Source organism: Salvelinus fontinalis, chromosome 15, assembly GCF_029448725.1.
Source record: "Salvelinus fontinalis isolate EN_2023a chromosome 15, ASM2944872v1, whole genome shotgun sequence".
Taxonomy (NCBI): domain Eukaryota; kingdom Metazoa; phylum Chordata; class Actinopteri; order Salmoniformes; family Salmonidae; genus Salvelinus; species Salvelinus fontinalis.
The window spans coordinates 35,806,925-35,831,899 of NC_074679.1; the positions used below are offsets into that span (position 1 = coordinate 35,806,925).

At 41.0% G+C, this 24,975-nt stretch overlaps 1 protein-coding gene across 1 annotated transcript in view; it reads left to right on the plus strand.

Annotated features, from left to right (window-relative positions):
* The window catches only part of LOC129811877 (leucine-rich repeat and fibronectin type-III domain-containing protein 5-like), a 45,688-nt gene that overhangs the window by 17,268 nt on the left and 3,445 nt on the right, over positions 1-24,975 (plus strand). The window contains exon 2 of the mRNA XM_055863580.1: positions 20,436-21,843. Coding sequence (XP_055719555.1) covers positions 20,456-21,843 — 1,388 coding nt within the window. The 5' untranslated portion in view covers positions 20,436-20,455. The remainder of the gene's footprint in view (positions 1-20,435; positions 21,844-24,975) is intronic.

Consider the following 24,975-nt stretch of genomic DNA (forward strand, 5'->3'; position numbering starts at 1 on the left):
GGTTAAACTCAAAGAGAAAAAAGGCCAGACAGTTGCAACCAGTGAATAATTCAAACAGTGGAATAAACAGGACAGTAGCTATATTAGATCAGGAGGCCTGTGCAATTAAACAGACCTGAATAATGCAAAAAAACAAATAAGCACTTTTTAATGGGAGGGTGGTAGGGATCGTGAGGTAATTAAATCTGTCCAATCATTTTGTTTTTGTTATCGATGAGGTGGGCTGGCTTACGACCCTCAACAGACGCAGCAGACAGAACGTTCTGCTTATGTAACAATGTGTGTTCACTCTTCCGTGCATGGAGGATAACTTTGGAGTTAACCCCAAATGTCTAAATGGAGCGGACCATCTACAGAGGCCATCTGTCTGTTTGTAGTGCTTGTGGCTCTCCCTCTAAAACACTGGCTGCCTCCCTGCCTGGCCTGTGTCTGCCATGATGCCAGAGATATGAACATAAAACGTGCAACAGATGGACAGGTCCAGAGTTCAGAGCTATTTCTACAGTTGGACTGGCAGCAGCACATACATATATAGTGGCTGCTGCTCTGGTATTCTGCTGCTCTCGTGAAACCTGTATGGGATCCAGAAAGAGACAAATGACCCAATTCCTGTGGCCTCATTACGAGACGAGACAAAGCAGACTGATTTTTGCGTGATTATAGAATATTATTATAGCTAGGTGGTAGACCATGATGTCTATTGAATGTGCTATGTGTTTGTTTTTCCAAGACTTATTCCAAGATGTGTTGGATCTCTCTTTGGTACTGTAGCAAGCAACAAAGGCAGCTCTTTCCGAACGGGGGTAGCAGCCCTGGCTTAATCATTTGTACTGCAGTATAGGATGCCAGGATTATACTTTTGCATTGGCCTACAACAATAGGCCTATATCAGGTACACTGCAGCTTTCACATGTCCCTTAGCTACATGGATTTGGATGATAGAATGATCTACACTACAGTATACCTAATATGCAGAATGCGTCCTCAGTATCAGGCAGCTACAAACAATTACATGGCATTGACTGACAAAACGTAGGCTACTGCTTTTTGACTTCACATTCTTTGGGAATGAGATTAAATCAAAACACATGCATGGGTATGTTGCTACTAAACTATGCATTTGGCTTTCAGAAATGCTTCTTTGCAACATCAACAAGCATGATTTATAATAGCGGCAGCAGGCTTATAAAGCATTCACACGTCACACCTATTATTAGTCTATAGTTGTCCCTGGGCCTGCTAATACAAGGCGATCACACCTATACCGATTCAAGGCCATCACATACAATCATTCTGTATTGTCTTTAGAGCTGTTCTTTCCAGCTGATATTGTTTTGGTTCAATATCAATCTCAATGATTTCAGGTCAACTCTATTGTTTCTGTCTGAGCTGCTGCTAGGGCTAGACATAATAATACGGTGTCATTTGCATACAGCGGCAGCTACTTACAGTACTGTATATAAATTGGAATGGCATAGTTTCTTATAACGATAGATGCAGGTTTAAAGATGTGTTACAGAGTTTTTGTATACTTTTTAGCCAGTAGGTTTGAAAGTAGCACTCGAGCCAAAACAGGTTGTAACGATCGTCCTGGAAAGAAGGTGACCAAAACGCAGCGTGGTAAGTGTTCATTATAGTTTAATAAATAACCTGAACACTGAAACAACAAAAACAACAAAGAGAGTGAACGAAACAAAACAGTTCTGTCTGGTGCAACAACACAAAACAGAAAACAACTACCCACAACAAACAGGTGGAAAAAGGCTACCTAAGTATGGTTCTCAATCAGAGACAACGAAAGACAGCTGCCTCTGATTGAGAACCACACCCGGCCAAACACACAGAAAAAGAAAACATAGAATGCCCACCCCAACTCACGCCCTGACCAAACCAAAATAGAGACATAAAAAGGATCTCTAAGGTCAGGGCGTGACACAGGTCCCCAAAAATGTTGCACAATTGTGTACAATGTCATCCATTTCGTATGATATTTTACATCCTGCAATTTGTATGATATGTTACAAATTCCAATAAAAAAATGAAATTGTATTGCTCACATACACATATTTTGCAGATTTTATCGCAGGTGCATCGAAATGCTTATCTTTCTAGCTCCAGCAGTGCAGTAATACAAAACAATACACACAAATCCGCAAAAATTTAAGAAATAAAGAAACATCAGAACATGCAACGTCCGAGTCCAGAATACAAGTATACTGTATATGTATATAATGGTGTGTGGACAGTATATGAATAGAAAAGATGTGTACAGCAGTAGTTTTATAGGATGAGCCATGACTAGAATACAGTATATACAGTGCCCTCAGAAAGTATTCATACCCCTTGACATATTCAACATTTTGATGTGTTACAGCCTGAATTAAAAATGGATTAAATATATATTTTCCTCACCCATCTACACACAATACCCAATAATAACAGGGTGAAAATATTTTGCACATTTATTGAAAATGAAGTTGGTGTAGCACAAAATGCCGATTTTCTTTTAAAGCTATTGAAAACCAACAGATAGTGAACACAAATGTTGACTTTGGACAATGTTTAAAAAAGTAATAATATGACGTTTAGAAAGTATGGTGTCGCATTAACTGCATGAGTAGAAAAAAACAGCAGGGAAAAGTAAAATGATGTGCAAAATGTAAATGTATATAATGATACTTTGTTATTGATTTACCCTTTAGTAACAAGGCATATCTACTTTACAAATGGGTAATTGTCTCCATTTTGCTTTAATAAGTGTAATGCCATCATACAAACTGCTTATGGATTTGTTATGGTAATGTAAGCTAAGCTGTTTTCCATGCTAGTCATTACACATCCTGGGCAATTTAAGCTCTCTGAAAGAGGGATATATGAAAAAGCTGCTAAACACTGTCACACAATCAAATGGATTCCTTTGCAGTCAGACTCATGGTGTCTGTCAGTGGGGAAGAGACAGCCTTAATCCTAGGGCTCTATTCAGCATGAGTTAAATGTAAAGGTAATGTTCCTGCGTTACCTGAGACTGCATTCACGGTAAACTCTGCATATGTCGGCTCAACCGGAAATGATTTACATTTCTAGAGCCCAATATGTAACTCTTCAGCGATACAGATTGAATAGAGCCCCTAATCTCACAGTGAATAGCATTAATATGTGCAACCAAAGCAGAATTAGCCAAAAGAGCATAATGTGGGCCTACTGTACTCCAGGCTACTTCTCAAATCCTCTTCAGCCAGTCAGTGCCAGCTCTGTCCCAGCTCAGACTCAGGCTATTGACATGGATGCTGTCTTGTTTAATTGTTCTATCTCAGGGGATGGGGTTGTGTAATTGGTGATAAGCAGGCCTGTGGCTGTTGGGAAGCTACTCAGCCCGTTATCGGCCCATCTAAGAGGTCTGCCTGCCTGGGAATCATCATGGCTGCCATGATAACAACGTAGCTGGAGGCTGCCATCCATCTCCATCCTCTCCTCCTCTCATCTGGGTCCTCATCCAGATTCACACATCAGATCATCCAATCCATGGATGTTGTCTGCAGGCTGATCAGCTCAACTTGGTGCCATTATTGCAACTTCACCCAAGCAGTTCATGGAGAGTGTCTTACAGGCCGGTGCAAGAAGAGAGAGAGAATGTGAAGGCAGGGTATTTTAACCCATCACCCTTGCGGTTATCCATCTTTGCACCACCTGCCTCTCAGCTGGGGTGTTCTGTCCTTGGCCTGCGACTCAGTTCAATGCAGCTGTTGAGCCCCGTTCCCCACTGCGCTGCTCAATGCACCGGGGTCATGGCGGTTAGTAGTGATTGGTGTAGCAGATTTTGGAAACCCCTCACCTCATCATCATCACCCACTGAGATCTCCTTCCTCCCGGGCACAGAACACTGGCAGTGTGGTGTCAGACTGTTCTGATCAGACCCACTAGACTGAGGTTGGCAGCAGTGTGGCTGTGCTCTCCTGGGGAGATGAAAGATGGGCTTAGGGAGGCCTGGCCGCTCATTGAGCCTGAAGCAGGACAGCTACACTGAACAAAAATATAAACGCACCATGTAAAGTGTTGGTCCCATGTCTCAATCGTTTTCTCCATTTTCTCAAGGCTTAACAATCTACACCTATTGAAGTGGATTTAACAGTTGACATTAATAAGGGATCATAGCTTTCATATGGATTCACCTAGTCAGCCTATGTCATGGAAAGAGAAGGTGTTCCTGATATTTATACACTCAGTGTATACAGTTGAAGTCGGAAGTTTACACACACTTATGTTGGAGTCATTAAAACTAGTTTTTCAACCACTCCAGAAATTTCTTGTTAACAAACTATAGTTTTGGCAAGTCGGTTAGGACATCTACTTTGTGCATGACACAAGTCATTTTTTTCAGAACAGATTATTTCACTTATCATCACTGTATCATAATTCTCATCAACCTGGCCCGGGTATCCTGGAAGGATATTGACATCATTCCGTCAGTAGAGGATGCCTGGTTAATCTTTCCTTACCATCTTAAATAAGCATGCCCCATTCAAAAAATGTAGAACCAGGAACAGATATAGCCCTTGGTTCACTCCAGACCTGACTGCCCTTGACCAGCACAAAAACATCCTGTGGCGTACTGCATTAGCATCGAATAGCCCCGCGAAATGCAACTTTTCAGGGAATTTAGGAACCAATATATACAGGCAGTAAGGAAAGCAAAGGCTAGCTTTTTCAAACAGAAATTTGCATCCTGTAGGACAAACTCCAAGAGTTCTGGGACACTGTAAAGTCCATGGAGAATAAGAGCACCTCCTCCCAGCTGCCCACTGCACTGAGGCTAGGAAACACTATCACCACCGATAAAGCCACGATAATTGAGAATTTCAATAAGCATTTTTCTACGGCTGGCCATGCTTTCCACCTGGCTACCCCTACCCCGGTCAACAGCCCTGCACCCCCCACAGCAACTTGCCCAAGCCTCCCCCATTTCTCCTTCACCCAAATCCAGATAGCCTATGTTCTGAAACAGCTGCAAAATCTGGAGCCCTACAAATCAGCCGGGCTAGACAATCTGGACCCTGACTTTCTAAAATTATCCGCCGCAATTGTTTCAACCCCTATTACTAGCCTGTTCAACCTCTCTATCGTATCGTCTGAGATCCCCAAAGATTGGAAAGCTGCCGTGGTCATCCCCCTCTTCAAAGGGGGAGACACTCTAGACCCAAACTGTTACAGACCTATATCTACCCTACCCTGCCTTTCTAAGGTATTCGAAAGCCAAGTTAACAAACAGATCACTGATCATTTCGAATCACACCGTACCTTCTCCGCTTTGCAATCTGGTTTCCGAGCTGGTCATGGGTGCACCTCAGCCATGCTGAAGTTCCTAAAAGATATCATAAACGCCATCGATAAGAGACAATACTGTGCAGCTGTATTCATCGACCTGGCCAAGGCTTTCGACTCTGTCAATCACCACATTCTTATCGGCAGACTCAACAGGCTTGGTTTCTCAAATGACTGCCTCGCCTGGTTCACCAACTACTTCTTCAAAGTTCAGTGTGTCAGATGCACCTGTACATAGCCCATCTTGAAATAGCCCATCCAACTACCTCATCCCCATATTGTTATTTTTTTTGCTCCTTTGCACCCCAATATCTCTACTTGCACATTCATCTTCTGCTCCTTTGCACCCCAATATCTCTACTTGCACATTCATCTTCTGCACATCTATCACCCCAGTGTTTAATTGCTTAAATTGTAATTATTTCACCACTATGGCCTATTTAATGCCTTACGTCCCTTATCTTACCTCATTTGCACACATTGTATATAGACTTTTCTATTGTGTTATTGACTGTATGTTTGTTTATTCCATGTGTAACTCTGTGTTGTTGTTTGTGTCGCACTGATTTGCTTTATCTTGGCCAGGTCTCAGTTGTAAATGAGAACTTGTTCTCAACTGGCCTACCTGGTTAAATAAAGGTGAAATAAAAAAAAATATTACAGCTGTGTGCATTTCCAAATCTTGTCCAATTAATTTAATTTACCACAGGTGGACTCTAATCAAGTTGTAGAAACATTTTAAGGATGATCAATGGAAACAGGATGCACCTGAGCTCAATTTAGAGTCTCATAGCAAAGTCTCATGGCAAATGGTCTGAATACTTAAAAATAAATTTGCAAACATTTCTAAAAACCTGTTTTTGCTTTGTCATTATAGGTTATTGCATGTAGGTTGATGAGGATTTATTTTATTTGATACATTTCAGAATAAGGCTGTAACGTAACAAAATGTGGAAAAAGGGAAGGTTTCTGAATACTGTAGGCCAGTAAAACCTTAGAAATTGTTGAATGTTGTGTTTATATTTTTGTTCAGTGTATATACGGATCACTAGGCAGCCTGCTCCCCCTGTCCTCTCCATGGCTCTCGGCTGCTTAGTATGTTGGCCCGCTAGTTGCTTGTGCCTCCGGCATTTCCACTGACTCTCGTCTACTGCAGGATACCCTGGACCACACAACAGCTAAACATACCCAAGCACTCACACACTTTTATCTTTATTTAACTAGGCAAGTCAGTTAAGAACAAATTCCTATTTTCAATGACGGCCTTGGAACAGTGGGTTAATTGTCTTGTTCAGGGGCAACGCAACAGATTTTTACCTTGTCAGCTCGGGGATTTTATTTTGCAACCTTTCGGTTACTAGTCCAACACTCTAACCACTAAGATACCTGCCGCCACGCACACTCACACACAGGCATGCACACACACACACACACACACACACACACACACACACACACACACACACACACACACACACACACACACACACACACACACACACACACACACACACACACACACACACACAGACAGACAGACAGACAGACAGACAGACAGACAGACAGACAGACAGACAGACAGACAGACAGACAGACAGACAGACAGACAGACAGACAGACAGACAGACAGACAGACAGACAGACAGACAGACAGACAGACAGACAGACAGACAGACAGACAGACAGACAGACAGACAGACAGACAGACAGACAGACAGACAGACAGACACACTCACACACGTGTATATTTATTTCTCGTGTCACAATTTATATTTAATATTTTTTATACACAACTCTGGATTGTTGGAAAAGGACCCGTAAGTAAGCATTTCACTGTTAGTCTAATCTTGTTTCTTAGGAAGCAAATAAAATAACACATGATTTGATGATTGATTTGATGATTTCATTTGACACACACACCACACCACTCTTCATCAGCTCCCACCAAGCCCATAAACAGTATAGTGCTGCTAGAGGAAATGATCTCAAGTTCAGCTGCATTAAACATGCAAACCCAGGTTGTCTAGCCAGTGGCCTGTCTACAGCAGCTGCTACAGTAGCACAGTGCACATCAGATGGGAGCATTTTCTCCTCTGTGAAACACAGGCAGGGGGAAGGGTACAGGTTCAATTGTTCTGGATGACAACCTGTGATTCAGTGACCAGTAAACAACATGTCTAAAGAACCAGGGGAAATCAGATTGGTAGCTCATTGATTTCACAGTGTCATGAGCTGCTTCACCCAGTTTATTAATATGCATCTCATTATATGCAGCGATGGATTCATGTTCCTCTCCAATTAAAAGGCCTGAGTGGAGAGGCAAACATGCACGTACGCACGCCCGAACACACGCACACAAACCCACACACGCAGACACACACACACATGCAGACACACACACACACACACACACACACACACACACACACACACACACACACACACACACACACACACACACACACACACACACACACACACACACACAGTCGTACAGGCACACACACGTAATACGCAAACACAAACACACTGAAACTGTGTAGTCTTGTGTTACTCAGTGTCGTTCCTCTCTTGTTACTGCTATTCTTTTCCCACCATGCTTTTCCCCAGGTATGGCTGCAGAACAGGGGGAAGTGGTGCACATGAAATACAATATGGGTCTACAGTCAGCTATAGGTAACTGCCAAAATAAAGGCAATACCAACATAGTGTCTTAATAGGGCATTGGGACACAACAAGCTGCCAGAACAGCTTCAATGTGCTTTTGTAGAATAGTGAAAATTCACTTTGTCTGAGGAATACAGATAATTAGTGTAGAGGGTTAATGACCCTAATATGATGTACACTACCGGTCAAAAGTTTTAGAACACTTGTAAATTGGATTTTTCTTTATTTTTACTTTTTTCTACATTGTGGAATAATTGTGAAGACATCAAAACTATGAAATAACACATATGGAATCACATAGTAACCAAAAAAGTGTGAAACAAATCAAAATACATTTTATATTTGAGATTCTTCAAACAGCCACCCTTTGCTTTGATGACAGCTTTGCACACTCTTGGCAAAAACCCTTGAATGAGTAGGTGTTCTAAAACGTATGATTGGTAGTCTATTATCTGACTCCGTTATTATTGGAAGGCCCATAATTGTATCGAGTGGGTATAGCCAAGGTTGTGAACCTTGCTTCACCACTCGGAATACTACAAGATGCAAGTGTCTCGGTTTACCGTTATTATTAAGAGGCTAAGGGACAAAGAGCTAATATCTTGCAATCAATGTCCTAGCATTAAATGATTGAGTTAACCTTAGCTCAGAGATGCACAGTTAGAGACCGAGCATATATCCTATGTATATTGTGAATAACATTTACCATTAGACAGTTCACCAAATAATAATTCAAAGAATATTACTCAGAAATGTGAGGACTACGGTTCTTATCCATTTCAATTTAATCAGATGTATTACAGTTACGCAATAAGAATAAAATTAACAAATGGTACGTACCAGAAAACTTCCCAATAAAAATTATATAAAATATCGTAAGTTTTTAGCATCATAGAAAATTCACCACTATGACATACAAGCGTATTTCAGGATATCAGTTTACCAGTGACTCAATGATCAACGTTTAAACCCAGCTTTTATTCTACCAAGAGCGATAACTTCCAGTATCTCCTATCGTCTAATTAACATCACTTTGCATGGCCGAAAACATTAAACCAAAGGCATGAAAACACACAGATTCTTGGATCTAATCATCACAACTCTTATCTAAATTATACGGGCGCAACTGTGTCGTTCCTCTTCAAACTACGTGCAGTCCGACGAACAGAATCACCCAGTTTCTCTGTAACAATAAATCCATACCACTTACACCACATTGAAACATATCAAAAGTGATAGATTGTCATGAACTCTTGAAACAATCAAAACATGACAATTTATTTCACACAGTAACATTCATTTCGTCCATTCAAGTTTCATCAGACTTCACACCTCTCCTGGCTTCAGTGACCCTAGGACTACTGTGGGATGTCTCTTCATTGATTTTTAAACAGATAAGGTGTTTGACCCCTACGATAGCCAACATATGGTCTGTCATTCTACCAATGCCATACATCGTGATTGTGTCATCACGCTGGGCCCCGGCGCCAGCAAGTTGCTAGATTTATCTTCATCACTGGCCTTCATCGTTCACATTTGTTCACTCTCTTCATTTTTCCACTACACTTTGATATAGATTCTACAAGTGTCTGAAACTATTGGAGGGATGCGACACTATTCTCCCACAAGAAATTCCATCAATGGTTGTTTTGTTGATGGTGATGGAAAATGCTGTCTGAGGCGCCGCTCTGGTGGCTGAGAGACACACACACGCCCTTTAACGTCCCTATGCTCCTTTGAGACACCTTTTTCATCGTAAAATCTTCTTCTAGCTCTGCTAGCCAAAATAATGGGCAACTGTGCAATTTATACACGACCAAGCATTATGGGATGTTAATTGCTTAAATAACTCAGGAACCACACTTATGTGGAAGCACATGCTTTCAATATATTTTGTATCCCTCATTCACTAAAGTGTTTGATTTATTTTGGCCTCCCAACTTAGCATCACACATTGCTGACAATACAGCCGTAGCATATTTCGACTATCATATATGGATTGCGAGATGGTGAGAGCACGAGAGAGAGAGTGAGATGGAGAGAATGATAAAGGAAGACAAATTAGGAGAGGGAAAAGGGAGTCTGACTCAGAGCACCTTCCTTCCAGAATGCTCCATTGTCTCCTTGTGATCAGAGTAGGCAGAGGCTTTTCCTGCTTTATACAGCACAATGGCGGCTGCTGCCTCTCTTAGGGGGGAGCAGCCTTTTGTAGCCTCCAGCTCTGGATTTAATCATGTTTCCTCTAAGTTGCTGATTTATGTGAAATATTACGCAGAAACTGCTGCCACCACCATTTATCGCTGAGGAAAAATGAATTCTGTTATGCGGAGTGGAACACGGGAATCCAAGAGCAGGCTCAAACGAGAAGACCGGGATGAAGTAGCCAAGAAAATATTGAAACACAGGGGGGAGATGGAGTGCAGGTCAGGGGAAGCTCGGGTGGGTTGCTGGAAACCAGGTGCAGAAGCTGAGGCTGGAGTGAGAGGGGTGGAGACAGGGTAAGCAGGTCCGGAGAGGAGTAGTAGAGTGGGGAATCCCGGACAGAGTAGCAGGATGACGAGACGTGGGACTGGAGACAGGGACCAGAGTCAGAGCGGGCAGAACTGTAGCAGAGAGGAAAACAGCGTCAGGCAAGGATAACAGGATCTGAATAGTAACAAACGGCTAGAAACGTAGACTGACTGAGCAGAGATTACAATCTGGCAGGGTCGAAGTGGCAGGGCTGAGTGTTTGTAGAGGTCTTGATTATGGAACAGGTTGCAGCTGGTGGAGATCTGCTCTGACTCCAGCACACCTGTGTCCTCCCACACAATCACACACACACAGAAAGAGAGAGGGAGGGAGTGAGTACTGGGGGAGTGTCGGCAGGTCAAGGAGACACAGGATGAGCAGTAAATCCCGTAAATCATCACCTTTGTAAAGCTTCGTCTTCAGTTGTTTGAAAATAGATAAATACATATACTGTAGGTCTTTAGAAGGCCTTAGCTCTGTTGAATCAGCTTGAAGTTACGTTCACTCAGGGGAGATTGGAATAGAATAGTCAAATGTGTTTTTCGCAACTCAAACTATTCTAATTTACAATGCAAAATGGTGTCAAAACCTTGCAGAGACAAAAGAAAATCGCAAATGTTCCTCCAAAGGAAACTAAAAGAAATACCATGTCACTTATTCACGGAACGAATGAATCCGCAGCTTCATTATGTCTTGTTTTGTCTACAACAAAAGCAAAAGGAATAGTGAAACAACATGCTACCACAGGTCATGAATACAAATAACTTAGAAGACATTGTTTTGACAAGAAATATTCTTATTGAAGACATGTCCACTAGCTGCTATCTTAACGTGTGTTTGTATGTGTGTGTGTGTGTGTGTGTGTGTGTTTGCATCTGCATCTGCATCTACATAAGAGTGTTTGTGTGTGTGTGGGGTCAGCTTTAACGCTGACCACTCTTATTACGATAAAGAAAGCATCCATACACTGTCCACCCCACTTTCCCTCCACTGCACACAGAGAGAGAGAGAAAGCGAGTGAGTGAGCGAGCGAGAGAGAGAGAAAGAGAGAGACTCTAGGCTAAACAGCAAGGCTGCCAAGCTGAGATAAGAACCCTTTAAGAACCCTTTAGCACCCCTTCACCAGATGATTCCCTTCTACTGTATGTGTAAGCTGCTCCAAAGTTGCCAAAAACATTCATCAGAACGGTGACTATATTTGCACTGGTGTTCTATATTTCGCAACATATGGTCACTTTTTTTTTTCAATTGTGCCAAATCTTTATTTCAGTATATTTCATATAGTATTGATAATGTTGTCAAATCTTTTATAATCTTTTGCTCAGGATTATATGTGATCGACTGGCTCGATTCAGTCTTATGTAGAATTTATGCTTTTTACATTGGATAAAAGTAGAGACTCAGAGCTAGAAAATTGTATATCATACACTACAGTTGAGGAACAATGGGAAAGTAATTCTGTTTTGATAGTTGGTAAACTTGTAACCTCACTTTTGAGAAAACGGCCCTTAAATCTTTTGGTAAACCTATTGGAGAGCTCTCCTTTGTCTACACCCATTCAGCATCGTTCACACCCTCTCAAGCCTTAGTTCCACCCATTCCTTTAATGATTCACATCTACTAAACAACCAAAGATTTCAAGACTGAAGGCTGGTTTATACTACGTCTGTCGACAGTTGTCGCAGTGACATCATGAACATTATATTATCGTCCTACATCAAACTTGTCGTTGTCGTTATGAAAAAGTATAAACACAAAAACTACAGGCTGCATGACATCAGCAGCCTGCTGGTCCAAAATAGCATAACTTGTGTATTTTAATACCATAAACCCACCTATTTAAAAACAAATTTAGTGTATGTCAATCTAGCAAACCAGGCAACTAAAAGCTCATTTCTAAACACTGTTTTGGTTAGTTTTTAGCTTGTTTGCTAGCTAGCTAATGTTAAGTTAGCTGGCTAGCCAGTTCAAATAACGACCATATCATATAGCTGACAACATCTTCACTTTAGCTCATTTGTCTTCATTATTACAGGAAAATACTCACAACAAGATTATTATTTACAAGTTAATGGCGAGCCAATTACAGAAAATTGCTTACGGTTGTGAGTGTGATGAAATATAAGCAGGCCATTCTACCGCAGAATTTTAGATCTTGGACACTGTCTCATTGGCATAATGGTACAGTATATACTAATTTGACTTTGGTACAGGTCATGTCTTTACATTACCGTCTCTGGTAAACACATACTGTATCAAATAAAATCAATGTTTATTTGCCAGTTGCACAGGATTCAGAAGGTGTAAACGGTACAGTGAAATGGTACCTTGCATAGTGGAGTCTTTAGTTTAGACATGTAGCTAGCTAGCTAAACAATTAACCATAATCCCAACTCATAACGTTAATACCCTGCATGAATCTGCAGTTAACTAAACAACCAGGTTCAATGTTGGCTAGCTAGCTAACATTAGGCTATAACTAGCAATACAAATGGCTTTGAGATACTAATAATATTACTACACATATCATACAGGTAACGTTAGCTAGTGAGCCAGTGTGTTCTCTTTTTCGACTCCCTCTGCATTAGCAATCAAAGGCCAGAATTTTCTCCATCTCCTTAGCTGTCATAGTCTAATTCCACCGGACATTCCACTGATTTCAAAATTCTGCCCCCAGAAAGTGGAGAGCAACACTTTTGCAGTTCTACTACGTGATATCTTTCAAAAAATCCATGTTAGTAAGGATTACCTACAGTACATATACTGACCAGCTCATGTTATAGACAAAAGCATGCTACATGGCAGACCAATCTGAACTCATGTCTCGGCATGTCCACCCCATCCATTATCTCAACCAATCATGTCTAATTGGAAGGTTCCTGTCTTTTTACCAGGCTAAACCAACTAGGCTCGTAATTTAAAAATATTATTTGTATTTACAAATGGCATACAGGTTTGTTATTAAGGCACATGAACGTTCACATGTTCCAGAAGGCATTTCTGCAAGAGAAAAAAAAGGTTTACTTTCAAATGCCTCTCCTGTGAAGCAGTGACATACCCTTAGTTTCCTGAAACTAGTTATTAGGGCTGGACATGCCGAGACATGAGTTCAGATTGGTCTGTCATGTAGCATGCTTCTGTCTATAACATGAGCTGGTCAGTATATGTACTGTAGGTCATTTTTTGAAAGATATCACGTAGTAGAACTGCAAAATTGTTGTGTCAGGCAAAGGACTATATTTATTTTACCTTTATTTAACGAGGCAAGTCAGTTAAGAACAAATTCTTATTTTCAAGAACGGCCTAGTAACAGTAGGTTAACTGCATTGTTCAGGGGCAGAATGACAGATTTGTACCTTGTCAGCTCAGGGATTTGATCTTGCAACCTTTTGGTTACAAGTCCAATGCTCTAACCAATAGCCTACCTGCCACCCCAGCACAGAACCTAGAAAAGGATAATGTTTAGAGTTAAGTGGATACCCACTGGGCACACTGGTTGAATCAGTGTTGTTTCAATGTAATTTCAATGAAATTACATTGATCCAATGTGGAATACACATTGAATTGACGTCTGCAACCAGTGGGTAGGGTTTAGGGGTTAAGGGGTTCCAAGGTTATGCTTAGGCTTAGAAGTAAATATGATCCATAACACTTTGAAAAATACTAAGGTGGTGATGTGATGAAAACAACATGTGACTAGGTTATTACAGTTTACACGTCCTCACGTTGATGTGATTCTACTATGGGTATTTTAGGCACCGTGACACAATTCTAGCCTAACTCCAGTTGACGTTCATGTCAACGCTCTCACTGTTCTCAGGGCCTGCTGCCAAGCCACATGGCTCTTTCATCCTTCTCCTCATCCCCCTCTTCTGTGTACACCCGCCAGCCGGGTGTGTGTGTATTGACATATAAAAAAAAAAAGATAATATTTTGAGTGCGATGGTAACGTCTCCTTTTACATCACTTTAAAAATTCACATGTGAGTTGTGTGTAAAATGTGATCAGTGTTAATTATAGAGGAGTGTTCATGTTTTGGCCGGGTGCATTATTCATTGGTTTGAGCGTCTTCTGCACATCGCTCCCCTAATACTCCTCCTGTTTGCATGCCACTGCACTGTCACTCAGCCATATTGTATTGATGAACAGGATACAGAAACGGAACAGTACCACTTGCACAACTCTGCCTTGTCCTAAACATTGAGAGTGACTGTATTGACGAGTGGGATTATTAGTAATTTACCATTGTTCCATGTGTCCAAGCGCTGTGCTGTGATAATTAATTTCATAACACATTGTTGTTGAGCTCAAGCAATGTAGAATTATCTCAATATGAACACTGTAGTATAGTTAGAAGGCTGAAGGCAAGTATGCTGTGAGACAGAAGAACATTTGAATATTACTGGGATTTGAAGGCTTATTGTTCTGGCTGTGTAATAAAGTGAGACTTGGCCAATATGAGTACTACTTTTGTTCAGATGTTTTCCTTTTTTAAGAAGAGAGAAAAGTCTGGTAAAACAAGGCTTTCAAGCCTGCCTCAAACTCGTTGAGTGGTAAATAAAGGACCCTTTCAGACTGCTTAAATTAGCATGGACTTCCTGATCATTGGTTGAATGTAATAAGAGAGTAGTGGTATTGCCACTCTTGTGGTCAATTACACATTCAGGACAGACAAATAATGTTCCATCATGAAAGGAAGGCAAACATGTTGTTTTCAATGCTGTGGCACTTCCCATTTTGTATTCTGTAGCACCCTATAATTTGCTTACACATAAACAAGCAACAAACATCCTATGAGCAGAGCACTGCGTTGGAGTACGTGAAGGAACATCCATCTACATTGCATAATCATGCCTCCACTTGCCTCAAGGACATATCCTACCGACAATGACTTACTGTTTACTCTCTCGTTCTCGCTCTCTATATATATATATCTGTCTCACTCTCACTGTAATATCAATTTCAAGTCGATATCATGAAAATGCTGTCTGTGTGTGTCCAAGGAGGATCTTAGCTTACTTCTCTACACCTCAACGTTGATCAGGGCATCATAGAGTGTCTTCAGCTTAACTACCTCAACTACCTCACTGCTTTACTAGCAATCATTCCCGGTTGAATTACTTTAAGGTTTGGAGTGCTCTTAGATATTAATCTTAATATAGCCTATAGCCTATAATTAAATACATGAAGGGCATGACTAACAAATATATTTTCATAAAGAATGAGACATAAGATAATGTAGTAACACTTGACATCAAGTTCTTATACATGTATAGTAACTTTGTGATTATTACAATAGCAACATTGTTGTTACATTTGGAAATTGCTTTATTTAAGTGGAAAAAGGAACAGTCCCAATTCCTCTTGTGTACAGTGTTATACAAACTCTCAGCTCATTGCTCTGCAATTAAAATGTAATTACCAAAGTATTATGGTAACAACATGCTAATAAAATGTCTCTCCAAAAGTAATGACAGTTTTATTACACAGGCATAATAACAGTGTAATGTTAAGTGTTACTGAGGATGCTAAGAGTAACAGAACATGGCTATTAAGTGTCGAAAGGAAACTAAATATCTCAAAAATGCCTGCTTGAATCAACTAAAGCCAAGGTAGGTGGAAAATCATGTTTGTTTGTATTCTGAGTAAACTATCCCTTTAAAGATGGTATAGCATTTGTTTGAATAAAAACGTGAGCTGGCGCACACCCAGAGAAAATTATTTTATGTAGAGGTGCTGACTAATGGCGAATAAACTATAAGCTATACAAATAAAGAGAGTTGCACACTCTATACATTATCTCCTCAGTAATTTATTGGGTAAATCACCAACGTTTTGTTATCACTGTGCCTTCTTCAGGGTGTGTGTTTGAAACAAGAGCAGTATTTGCAGGTATAATTCAATTAATTGCAGCTTTTGATCTTTTCAGTGTATGCTGAAAGAGTCATACAGTAGCTGAGCGTCACAACTTATGTATACTTAGAGTATCTGTACAAAATATAATTGGTCAATTGGTTTGACTTGATTATGTACACCTGGGGCAATGGACATTTAAGAGAATGTGTAGGTCAAATGTGACTGTCAGATAGATTGGAATAGTATAGGAGATTTTGTGCTCTATTCATTATATTTCTATCTTCAACATGCCGTTCCAGATACAGCCCTGCCATCAGTTGAAGGCAGTCAATTCAATAGTTTCCGAAAAGTAGTCACTTCCTGAGATTTGTGGCACAGATAAAATGATGTTTACTAAATCGAATTAAACTGAATTAAACGTTATTCGTCACATACACAGTTGACAGCAGGTATAAAAGGTGCAGCGAAATGCTTACGTGCTAGAGTCCTCAAAAATGCAGTACATTAATGTAGTCAATGTCAAAAGTAAGAATAAAAAAGAGTCAAGTCAAAAACAACAAGTAATGGAAGTAATAGAAGTATGGTGGTATGGAACTACAGTATATTACATACACTATCGTTCAAAAGTTTGGGGTCACTTAGACATTTCCTTGTTTTTGAAAGAAAAGCAAAAAAAATTGTCCATTAAAATAACATCAAATTGATTACAAATACAGTGTAGACATTGTTAATGTTGTAAATGACAGGAAACGGTTGATTTTTAATGGAATATCTACATAGGCGTACAGAGGCCCATTAACAGCAACCATCAATCCTGTGTTCCAATGGCACGTTGTGTTAGCAAATCCAAGTTTATCATTTTAAAAGGCTAATTGATCATTAGAAAACCCTTTTGCAATTATGGTAGCACGGCTGGAAACTGTTGTTCTGATTAAAGAAGCAATAAAACTGTCCTTCTAGGCAGAGTTGCAAAGAAAAAGCCATACCTCAGACTGGCCATTAAAAAGAAAAGATTAAAATGGGCAAAAGAACACAGACAATGGACAGAGGAACTCTGCCTAAAAAGCCAGCATCCTGGAGCTGCCTCTTCACTGTTGACATTGAGACTGGTGTTTTGGGGTACTATTTAATGAAGCTGCCAGTTGAGGACTTGTGAGGTGTCTGTTTCTCAAACTAGACACTCTAATATACTTGTCCTCTTGCTCATTTGTGCACCGGGGGCCCCTGACTCCTCTTTCTATTCTGGTTAGAGCCAGTTTGCGCTGTTCTGTGAAGGGAGTAGTACACAGCGTTGTGCGAGATCTTCAGTTTCTTGGCAATTTCTCGCATGGAATAGCCTTCATTTCTCAGAACAAAAATAGACTGACTAGTTTCAGAAGAAAGCACTTTGTTTCTGTCCATTTTGAGCCTGTAATCGAACCCACAAATGCTGATGCTCCAGATACTCAACTAGTCTAAAGAAGGCCAGTTATATTGCTTCTTTAATCAGTACAACAGTTTTCGGCTGTGCTAACATAATTGCAAAAGGGTTTTCTAATGATCAATTAGCCTTTTGAAATTGTAAACTTGGATTAGCTAACACAACGTGCCATTGGAACACAGGAGTGATGGTTGCTGATACTAGACCTCTGTATGCCTTTGCAGATATTTCATAAATAATCTGCCGTTTCCAGCTACGATAGTCATTTACAACATTAACAATGTCTACACTGTATATCTGATCAATTTGAGGTTATTTTAATGGACGAAAAATGTGCTCTTCTTTCAAAAACAAGGACATTTCTAAGTGACCCAAAACCTTTGAACGGCAGTGTATATGGAAATCTATGGGTCCTGTTCAAAAGCAATGCACTAAATAGGGAATTGGAGATTCATCAAAAAGTGCTTTTTGAAGGTACTCTGTCTCTATGTGTATAAACCATCACACGTAGCTGTCACTTAGAGATTGCACTGAGGTTTTAGCCTTTAGTATAAATAGCTACTAATTTACATTCATGGGTATATTTGCATGGGTGTGACATTCTTTGTTTGTAATCCAATGCACATAAATCCATTACAATATCATATTTATTTCCTCCTCGTTCCTCCCTCCATCCTTTTTATTTCTGGTCCCCCCACACAAACACAAACAGCAGTATGTACAGCCTGAAAGAGAAATCAATGTTAAAAAATTACAGTCTGGTAATGAACATGATCCTGCTGTCTGCTTTGTCAGTGGGCAGCAGTGTTGCTTTCATTGCCCTGTGGTGCTATGACCTTCCTGTGTGCTCTGGAGACAAGACCCCCCGTGATTAGAAAATCACACAGGCTGCCATGCCATGCAAGCCTTTCTCTGGAGCTGCATGTCATGTGATTCATTGTGTCCCAAATGGCACCATATTCCCTATGCAGTGCACTACTTTTGTCCAGAGCCCTATGGACCCTGGTTTAAAGTAGTGCACTATACATGGAATAGGGTGCCATTTGGGATACCTATATTGACTCTGTACCTACCTTTCAAGGGCCCCTGTCATGTTATTAGTAGCCTGTCATGTGACGAGTACCTATTCTCCTTAATCGAAATTACATGTTGTGCCAGATCATCCCATAGGCTAAATGAGGCCTTTTCCATCAAACGGGAGGTAATCATATCGCACGTGTATATGTTAGGCAAGCCTATGGTTTTAACATGTTTCCGTGTCATGTATGCTCTGGCTGGCTATGATGATAGACCGTTATGTCGACATGATCACATTCCCTCTACAGCACAAAATCAAATTCTCCTGTCAGGTTTTTTCAACCTCATTACATTGATTTTATTTAATTTGCCCATCATCCTTCCTGTGAAGCCAGGCAGGCAGGCAGGCTGAGTGAGTAGCGAGACACTTATCTTCTCATTACATACTTTCCTCAGTGTAATTACAGCGGTGATATCTTCCCACGTGGCAGATATGTCCGCTGCAGTCCGCAGTCCGCTGCTGAAGCATTATGAAACAGCTCCTCTGTTCTGCACCCCCACACACTTGTAATGCTGAGTAAGTGACCCAACACAGGGATGGCATGACTCATTCTGGGTATGGAGGAGAGGAGAACAGCAAGGGATGTGTTTCAAAGTAAAAAGCTCTGTCGTTCCACCTATTAGGTGCCTTTTGAGTAGTGTGACGTGGTAAAAAAAGTTTTATTTCATCTAATTTTAACATTCTGTCATAAAGAACACATGTTCAACTTAAGAAATTTTTTTTTTCCCATTTCAAGAGGTTAAATACAAAAATGACTATAGTAGTGCCTATTAAGTGCCAAATAAAGTAGGATTGACAACCTCATCTTAAATCCTCCTTAAATCCCCTTGTGACAGGGGGAATGGAAGCTTGTTGTGTACAACAGGGAAGGGCAATTGAATGCAGGCTTCACAAAAAATGTGAGATTGTTTAAACATTTCTTTGGGTATTAGGGTTGATGTGTTATGCTTGACCCACTCAGTTTTCCCACCACAAAACACCAGAAAATGGCCAAAAAGAGTCAAACTAGCTCACCTGCTTTTACACTATGATTTGACATAGATATTCAATGTTTCTTTTGTAATATGTTTTTTTTTCAACATATTAAAATGAGAGTTCAGATCACATAAAAGGGTTGACCTCAAAAATGAGGAAGAGATCTTTTTCTCCTTAAAATGAATTGCTAATCACATGAAATAAATAATAATCTTCCTAAATTACTATGTCATAGCAACAAAATAACTAGGGCTTTGCAATGATGGTTAAAACTTCGATAAATGTCTGAATTAAGTGGGTTAAAATCTTCTTAGAAGTCACAGAGGACACACAGAGGGACATGAAATTACGTCATATTGACTTTGTTGTAACCAGTTTCTAGTTGTACTGGCATCATTTCAACCAGTTCTGACCCCTGGGTATTTCTTACTAAATGGCCCCATTATACTGGGAACTGATAAGTGTTCAAGACGGGTGGAATTTAACTCAGAGCGTCTTTACTCAAGATATTAGTGTCACTGCTGGTGTAATTTCTGGTGGCGAATGTCATGATCCAGTTCAAATTATTAATTATCTCTTTTTCTCTCCTCTCTCTGTCTTATGTTGCAGGTGTTTGAACCTGACTTACAATGGAAAAACTGCTGGTCTGTCTGTTGGTTATTGGAATGGCAGTGAAGGCCCAGATCTGTCCGAAGCGCTGTGTCTGTCAAATACTATCTCCCAACCTTGCAACCCTCTGTGCCAAAAAAGGTCTCCTCTTTGTCCCCCCGAACATTGACAGGCACACCGTGGAGCTACGGCTGGCAGACAACTTCGTCACCAGCATCAAGAGGAAAGACTTTGCCAACATGACCAGGTTGCAGGACCTCACCCTGTCAAGGAATACCATTAGCTTCATCATGCCACACGCGTTTGCTGACCTGGAGAACCTCCGCGCCTTGCACGTGAACAGCAACCGTCTGACCCAGATATCCAATGACACCTTTAGCGGCATGTCCAAGCTGCACCACTTGATCCTCAACAACAACCAGCTGACGTTGATCCACCTGGGGGCTTTCAATGACCTGCTGGCCCTGGAGGAGCTCGACCTGTCCTACAACAACTTGGAGTCCATCCCCTGGGAGGCTATCCAGAGGATGACGAGCCTCCACACCCTCAGCCTGGACCACAACATGATCGACTACATTCCTGAGGAGACCTTTTCTCTTCTCCAAAAGCTCAACCGCTTGGACGTAACCTCAAATAAGCTACAGAAGCTTCCTCCAGATCCTCTGTTCCAGCGGGCCCAGGTTTTGGCCACGTCTGGGATCATGAACCCTTCCTCGTTCGCACTAAGCTTCGGCGGGAACCCACTGCACTGCAACTGTGAGCTGCTGTGGTTGAGGCGCCTGAGTCGAGAGGATGATCTGGAGACATGCGCATCGCCGCAGCACCTCTCTGGACGCTATTTCTGGTCCATCCCGGAGGAGGAGTTCCTGTGTGAACCTCCTCTCATCACCCGGTACTCCCACGAGATGAGGGTGCTGGAGGGCCAGAGGGTGGCCCTGAGGTGCAAGGCCAGGGGGGACCCTGAGCCTGCCATACACTGGATCTCTCCAGAGGGGAAGCTGGTGTCGAACTCCTCCCGGACGTTGGTCTACACGAATGGCACCCTGGACATTTTGATCAGCACTGTGAAGGACACAGGATCCTTCACCTGCATCTCGTCCAACCCGGCGGGTGAGGCACATCAGACTGTTGAGCTGCTGATTATCAAACTCCCACACATCTCCAACAGCACCAACAACATCCAGGAGCCTGACCCTGGCTCTTCAGACATCTCCACGTCCACCAGGGCTGGGGCAAATGGCAGCAACCACACTGGAGACACCAAAACTAGTCCGGATAAGAGAGTGGTCATCGCTGAGGCCACATCCTCCACAGCACTCATCAAGTTCAACTTCCAGAGGAATATACCTGGGATCCGCATGTTCCAGATTCAGTACAATGGCAGTTATGATGACTCTCTTGTTTACAGGTAGGTTCCATTCAATCCCCTCAAATTATTTGTGTATGATTTGTGTGGTGAAATGCGTAATGGCCCTAATGGATTTCATTTCAATCATCAAGTACACTTATAGTTTAGGTTCAGAGATGTTTTGTATGTTTTCGATGGAGATTCATCTCAATCACGTTCACACACTATGCAAACACAAAAGTATGTTTTATAGGCTTTCAACCACTTGTTTGTAAAATCATCCTAATCATCGTAGCCATCCTAACTAAGCAAGGCAATAAACTGAACAACCAAAACAAGTTTCAATTGCTAAGCCATTACAGTAGCCACGATATGAGATTTAAAAGCTGTTTAGCTAATAGCTGATTCTTAATTGTGAAGCATTTTACAAAAACAACAACTAAATAAATATATAAATGGAATTGGAATTACAAAAACAAAAAGAGAATTTATATAAAATCCCAATGTTATTACATTTGTTTGTTTTTTAGATAATCTGTAATCCTTGAAAATTTATTAGTAAAACCTCTGCAAAGCAAAACCTCCAAATGGACTCAGGCGGGCCGTGTGACAGAGGGATCATGATCTCATATTGATTAAGATGAGCTGAACTCTGCATTGTGAAGCAGCAGAGATTAACATAACTGCCATGTATTCTCATTGATGTGAATAGGAGGTTATTAGATTTCAACGAGGTCGTCAGTGAAATGGCCCGTTTTACTCAGTTCAACACAAACTAATTCAGTCTGAACTACAATTAACTGGCACTGTAATGGACACATAAATTGATTTGGTCTCAATAACAAACAATTAGCTGTAACTCCAATGGGCTAGAGCAAACGTTCTTCGGTTCATTAACAAGTACTGTATATCTGTCACTTTTTTGTGATGATCTAATAGAGAAGGATCACATTTTACTTGCTTGTATAGGCATGAATGGAAATCAATCACTTATCAGAGGAATATGTAATGTGTGTAATGGCTGTCAGCAGCATCTAGAGAGTGGTGAACACCAGGCTTCTTTTAAAGGAGTTTCTAACATCATCTTATCTTCAGGTTGTGCATTGCTTAATCTGGACAGTATTACAATACATTGTTTACCCTTATTTTAAGGTAAATTGACTGAGAACACTATCATTTACAGCAATGACCTGGGGAATAGTTGCACTGGAGAGGAGGGTGGATGAACGAGCCAATTGGAAGCTGAGAATGATTAGGTCGCCATGATGGTATGAGGCCCAGATGAGGAATTTAGCCAGGACACCGGGGTTAACAGCCCTACTCTTACAATAAGTGGCATGGGATCCTTAGTGACCACAGAGAGTCAGGAAAGACAGCACCCTAAACAGAGCAATGTTCCCAATCACTGCCCTGGGGCATTGGTATATTTTTTTAGAACAGAGGAAAAAGTGCCTCCTATTTGCCCTCCAACACAACTTACAGCAGAATCTGGTTTCCCATCCAGGGTCCAACCAGTACCAACCCTGCTTAGCTTCAGAGGTAAGCCAGCAGTGGGATGCAGGTGGATATGCTGCTGGTGCTCCAAAAAAAAAGAAGTTTTTTAAAAGCTTCACACATCTACAAAGCCACATTATTCCCTATTACAAGACCTGTATTGATATTGAGGATCACCATAGGTCTCTGGAGTACCTTGACCTTTTGAAGAGCATATCTCCTGTCAATATATCCTACAAGCACAGGCCTTTTCAGTTTTATTGTAGTGTTCTCCATTGTTGTTTCACCTGCACACACTCATTTCCCTTTCAACATTATGCATTACTCAAAGGGGATGTGATAAAAAAATCTGGGCATCAAACAAATTGTGTGACAAGTTTTATGTGCAAACAAATCAGGAGAATGAGCCTCTTTTAAAGCACTGCAACTCGTGCAATTTTAGCCAGCAAAAGGCCCTGTGGAACAGGTAATACCTGGCTCAGATCTGCTTAAGGTATAAAATAAACCACTTTATTGAAATTATATGGTTCCAATTTCCATTGTACTGCATATCTAATAAACACACTCAGGCTAACATAACAATATTGTTGACATTTTACGTTGTCTGTCTCTCACGTGATTGTAAATGGATTCAAACTAAAAGAATACAGATATTCCATTATTTTTTCGATGACAATGCGGGATGGATTTTCGATGACTGTGCTGTGCTGTGCTATTTTCCACAGTGCCATGGCTTTCAAAACTATTAGTAGGGCACTTTACCATTGCCTGTTGGTGAATGTCAGGGAGGTCAACCTCCACGTGAAGTCCCCCTACATAAAGTTATCTTGGTTTGAGACCCTCAGGCTCAGTACATATTAATGGTAAATACATCAGTGGAAGTGTTGTTTTTATGTTTTACATTTTAAGAGTTTAACACAGTCATTTTCTTGACAATGTACACTGAGTTTACCAAACATTAAGAACGCATTCCTAATATATACTCCCCTGTTGCCCTCAGAACAAACTAAATTCGTCGGGGCATGGGCTCTACAAGGTATCGAAAGCATTCGAAAGGAATATTGGCCCAAGTTGACCCCAATGCTTCCCACAGTTTTGTCAAGTTGTCTGGATGTCCTTTGGGTGGTGGATCAATCTTGATACACACAGGAAACTGTTGAGCGTGAAAAACCCAGCAGCGTTGCAGTTCTTGACACAAACCTGTGCGCCTGGCACCTACTACCATACCCCATTCAAAGGCACTTAAATATTTAGTCTTGCCCATTCACCCTCTGAATGGCACACATACACAATCCATGTCTCAATTGTCTCAAAGCTTGAAAATCCTTCTTTAACCTGTCTCCTCTCCTTCATCTACACTGATTGAAGTGGATTTAGTAAGTGACATCAATAAGGAATCATAGCTTTCACCTGGATTCACCTGGTCGGCCTATGTCATGGAAAGAGCAGGTGTTCTTAAAGTTTTGTATAATCAGTGTCTGCAATGGTCTAAATGTTCTGCATGATATGATTCAATTAATTTCATTGCTTTGGCAATGCAATCAGTTCCATATGGGTTTGAGTGTAGCAAAATCATAATCAACAAAGAAAAAGGATACAGTAGTTACTGGTATTCACCCCTTTAAATGAGCGGATTTGGCTATTTCAGCCACACCTGTTGCTGACAGGTGTATAACATAGTGCACACAGCCATGCAAT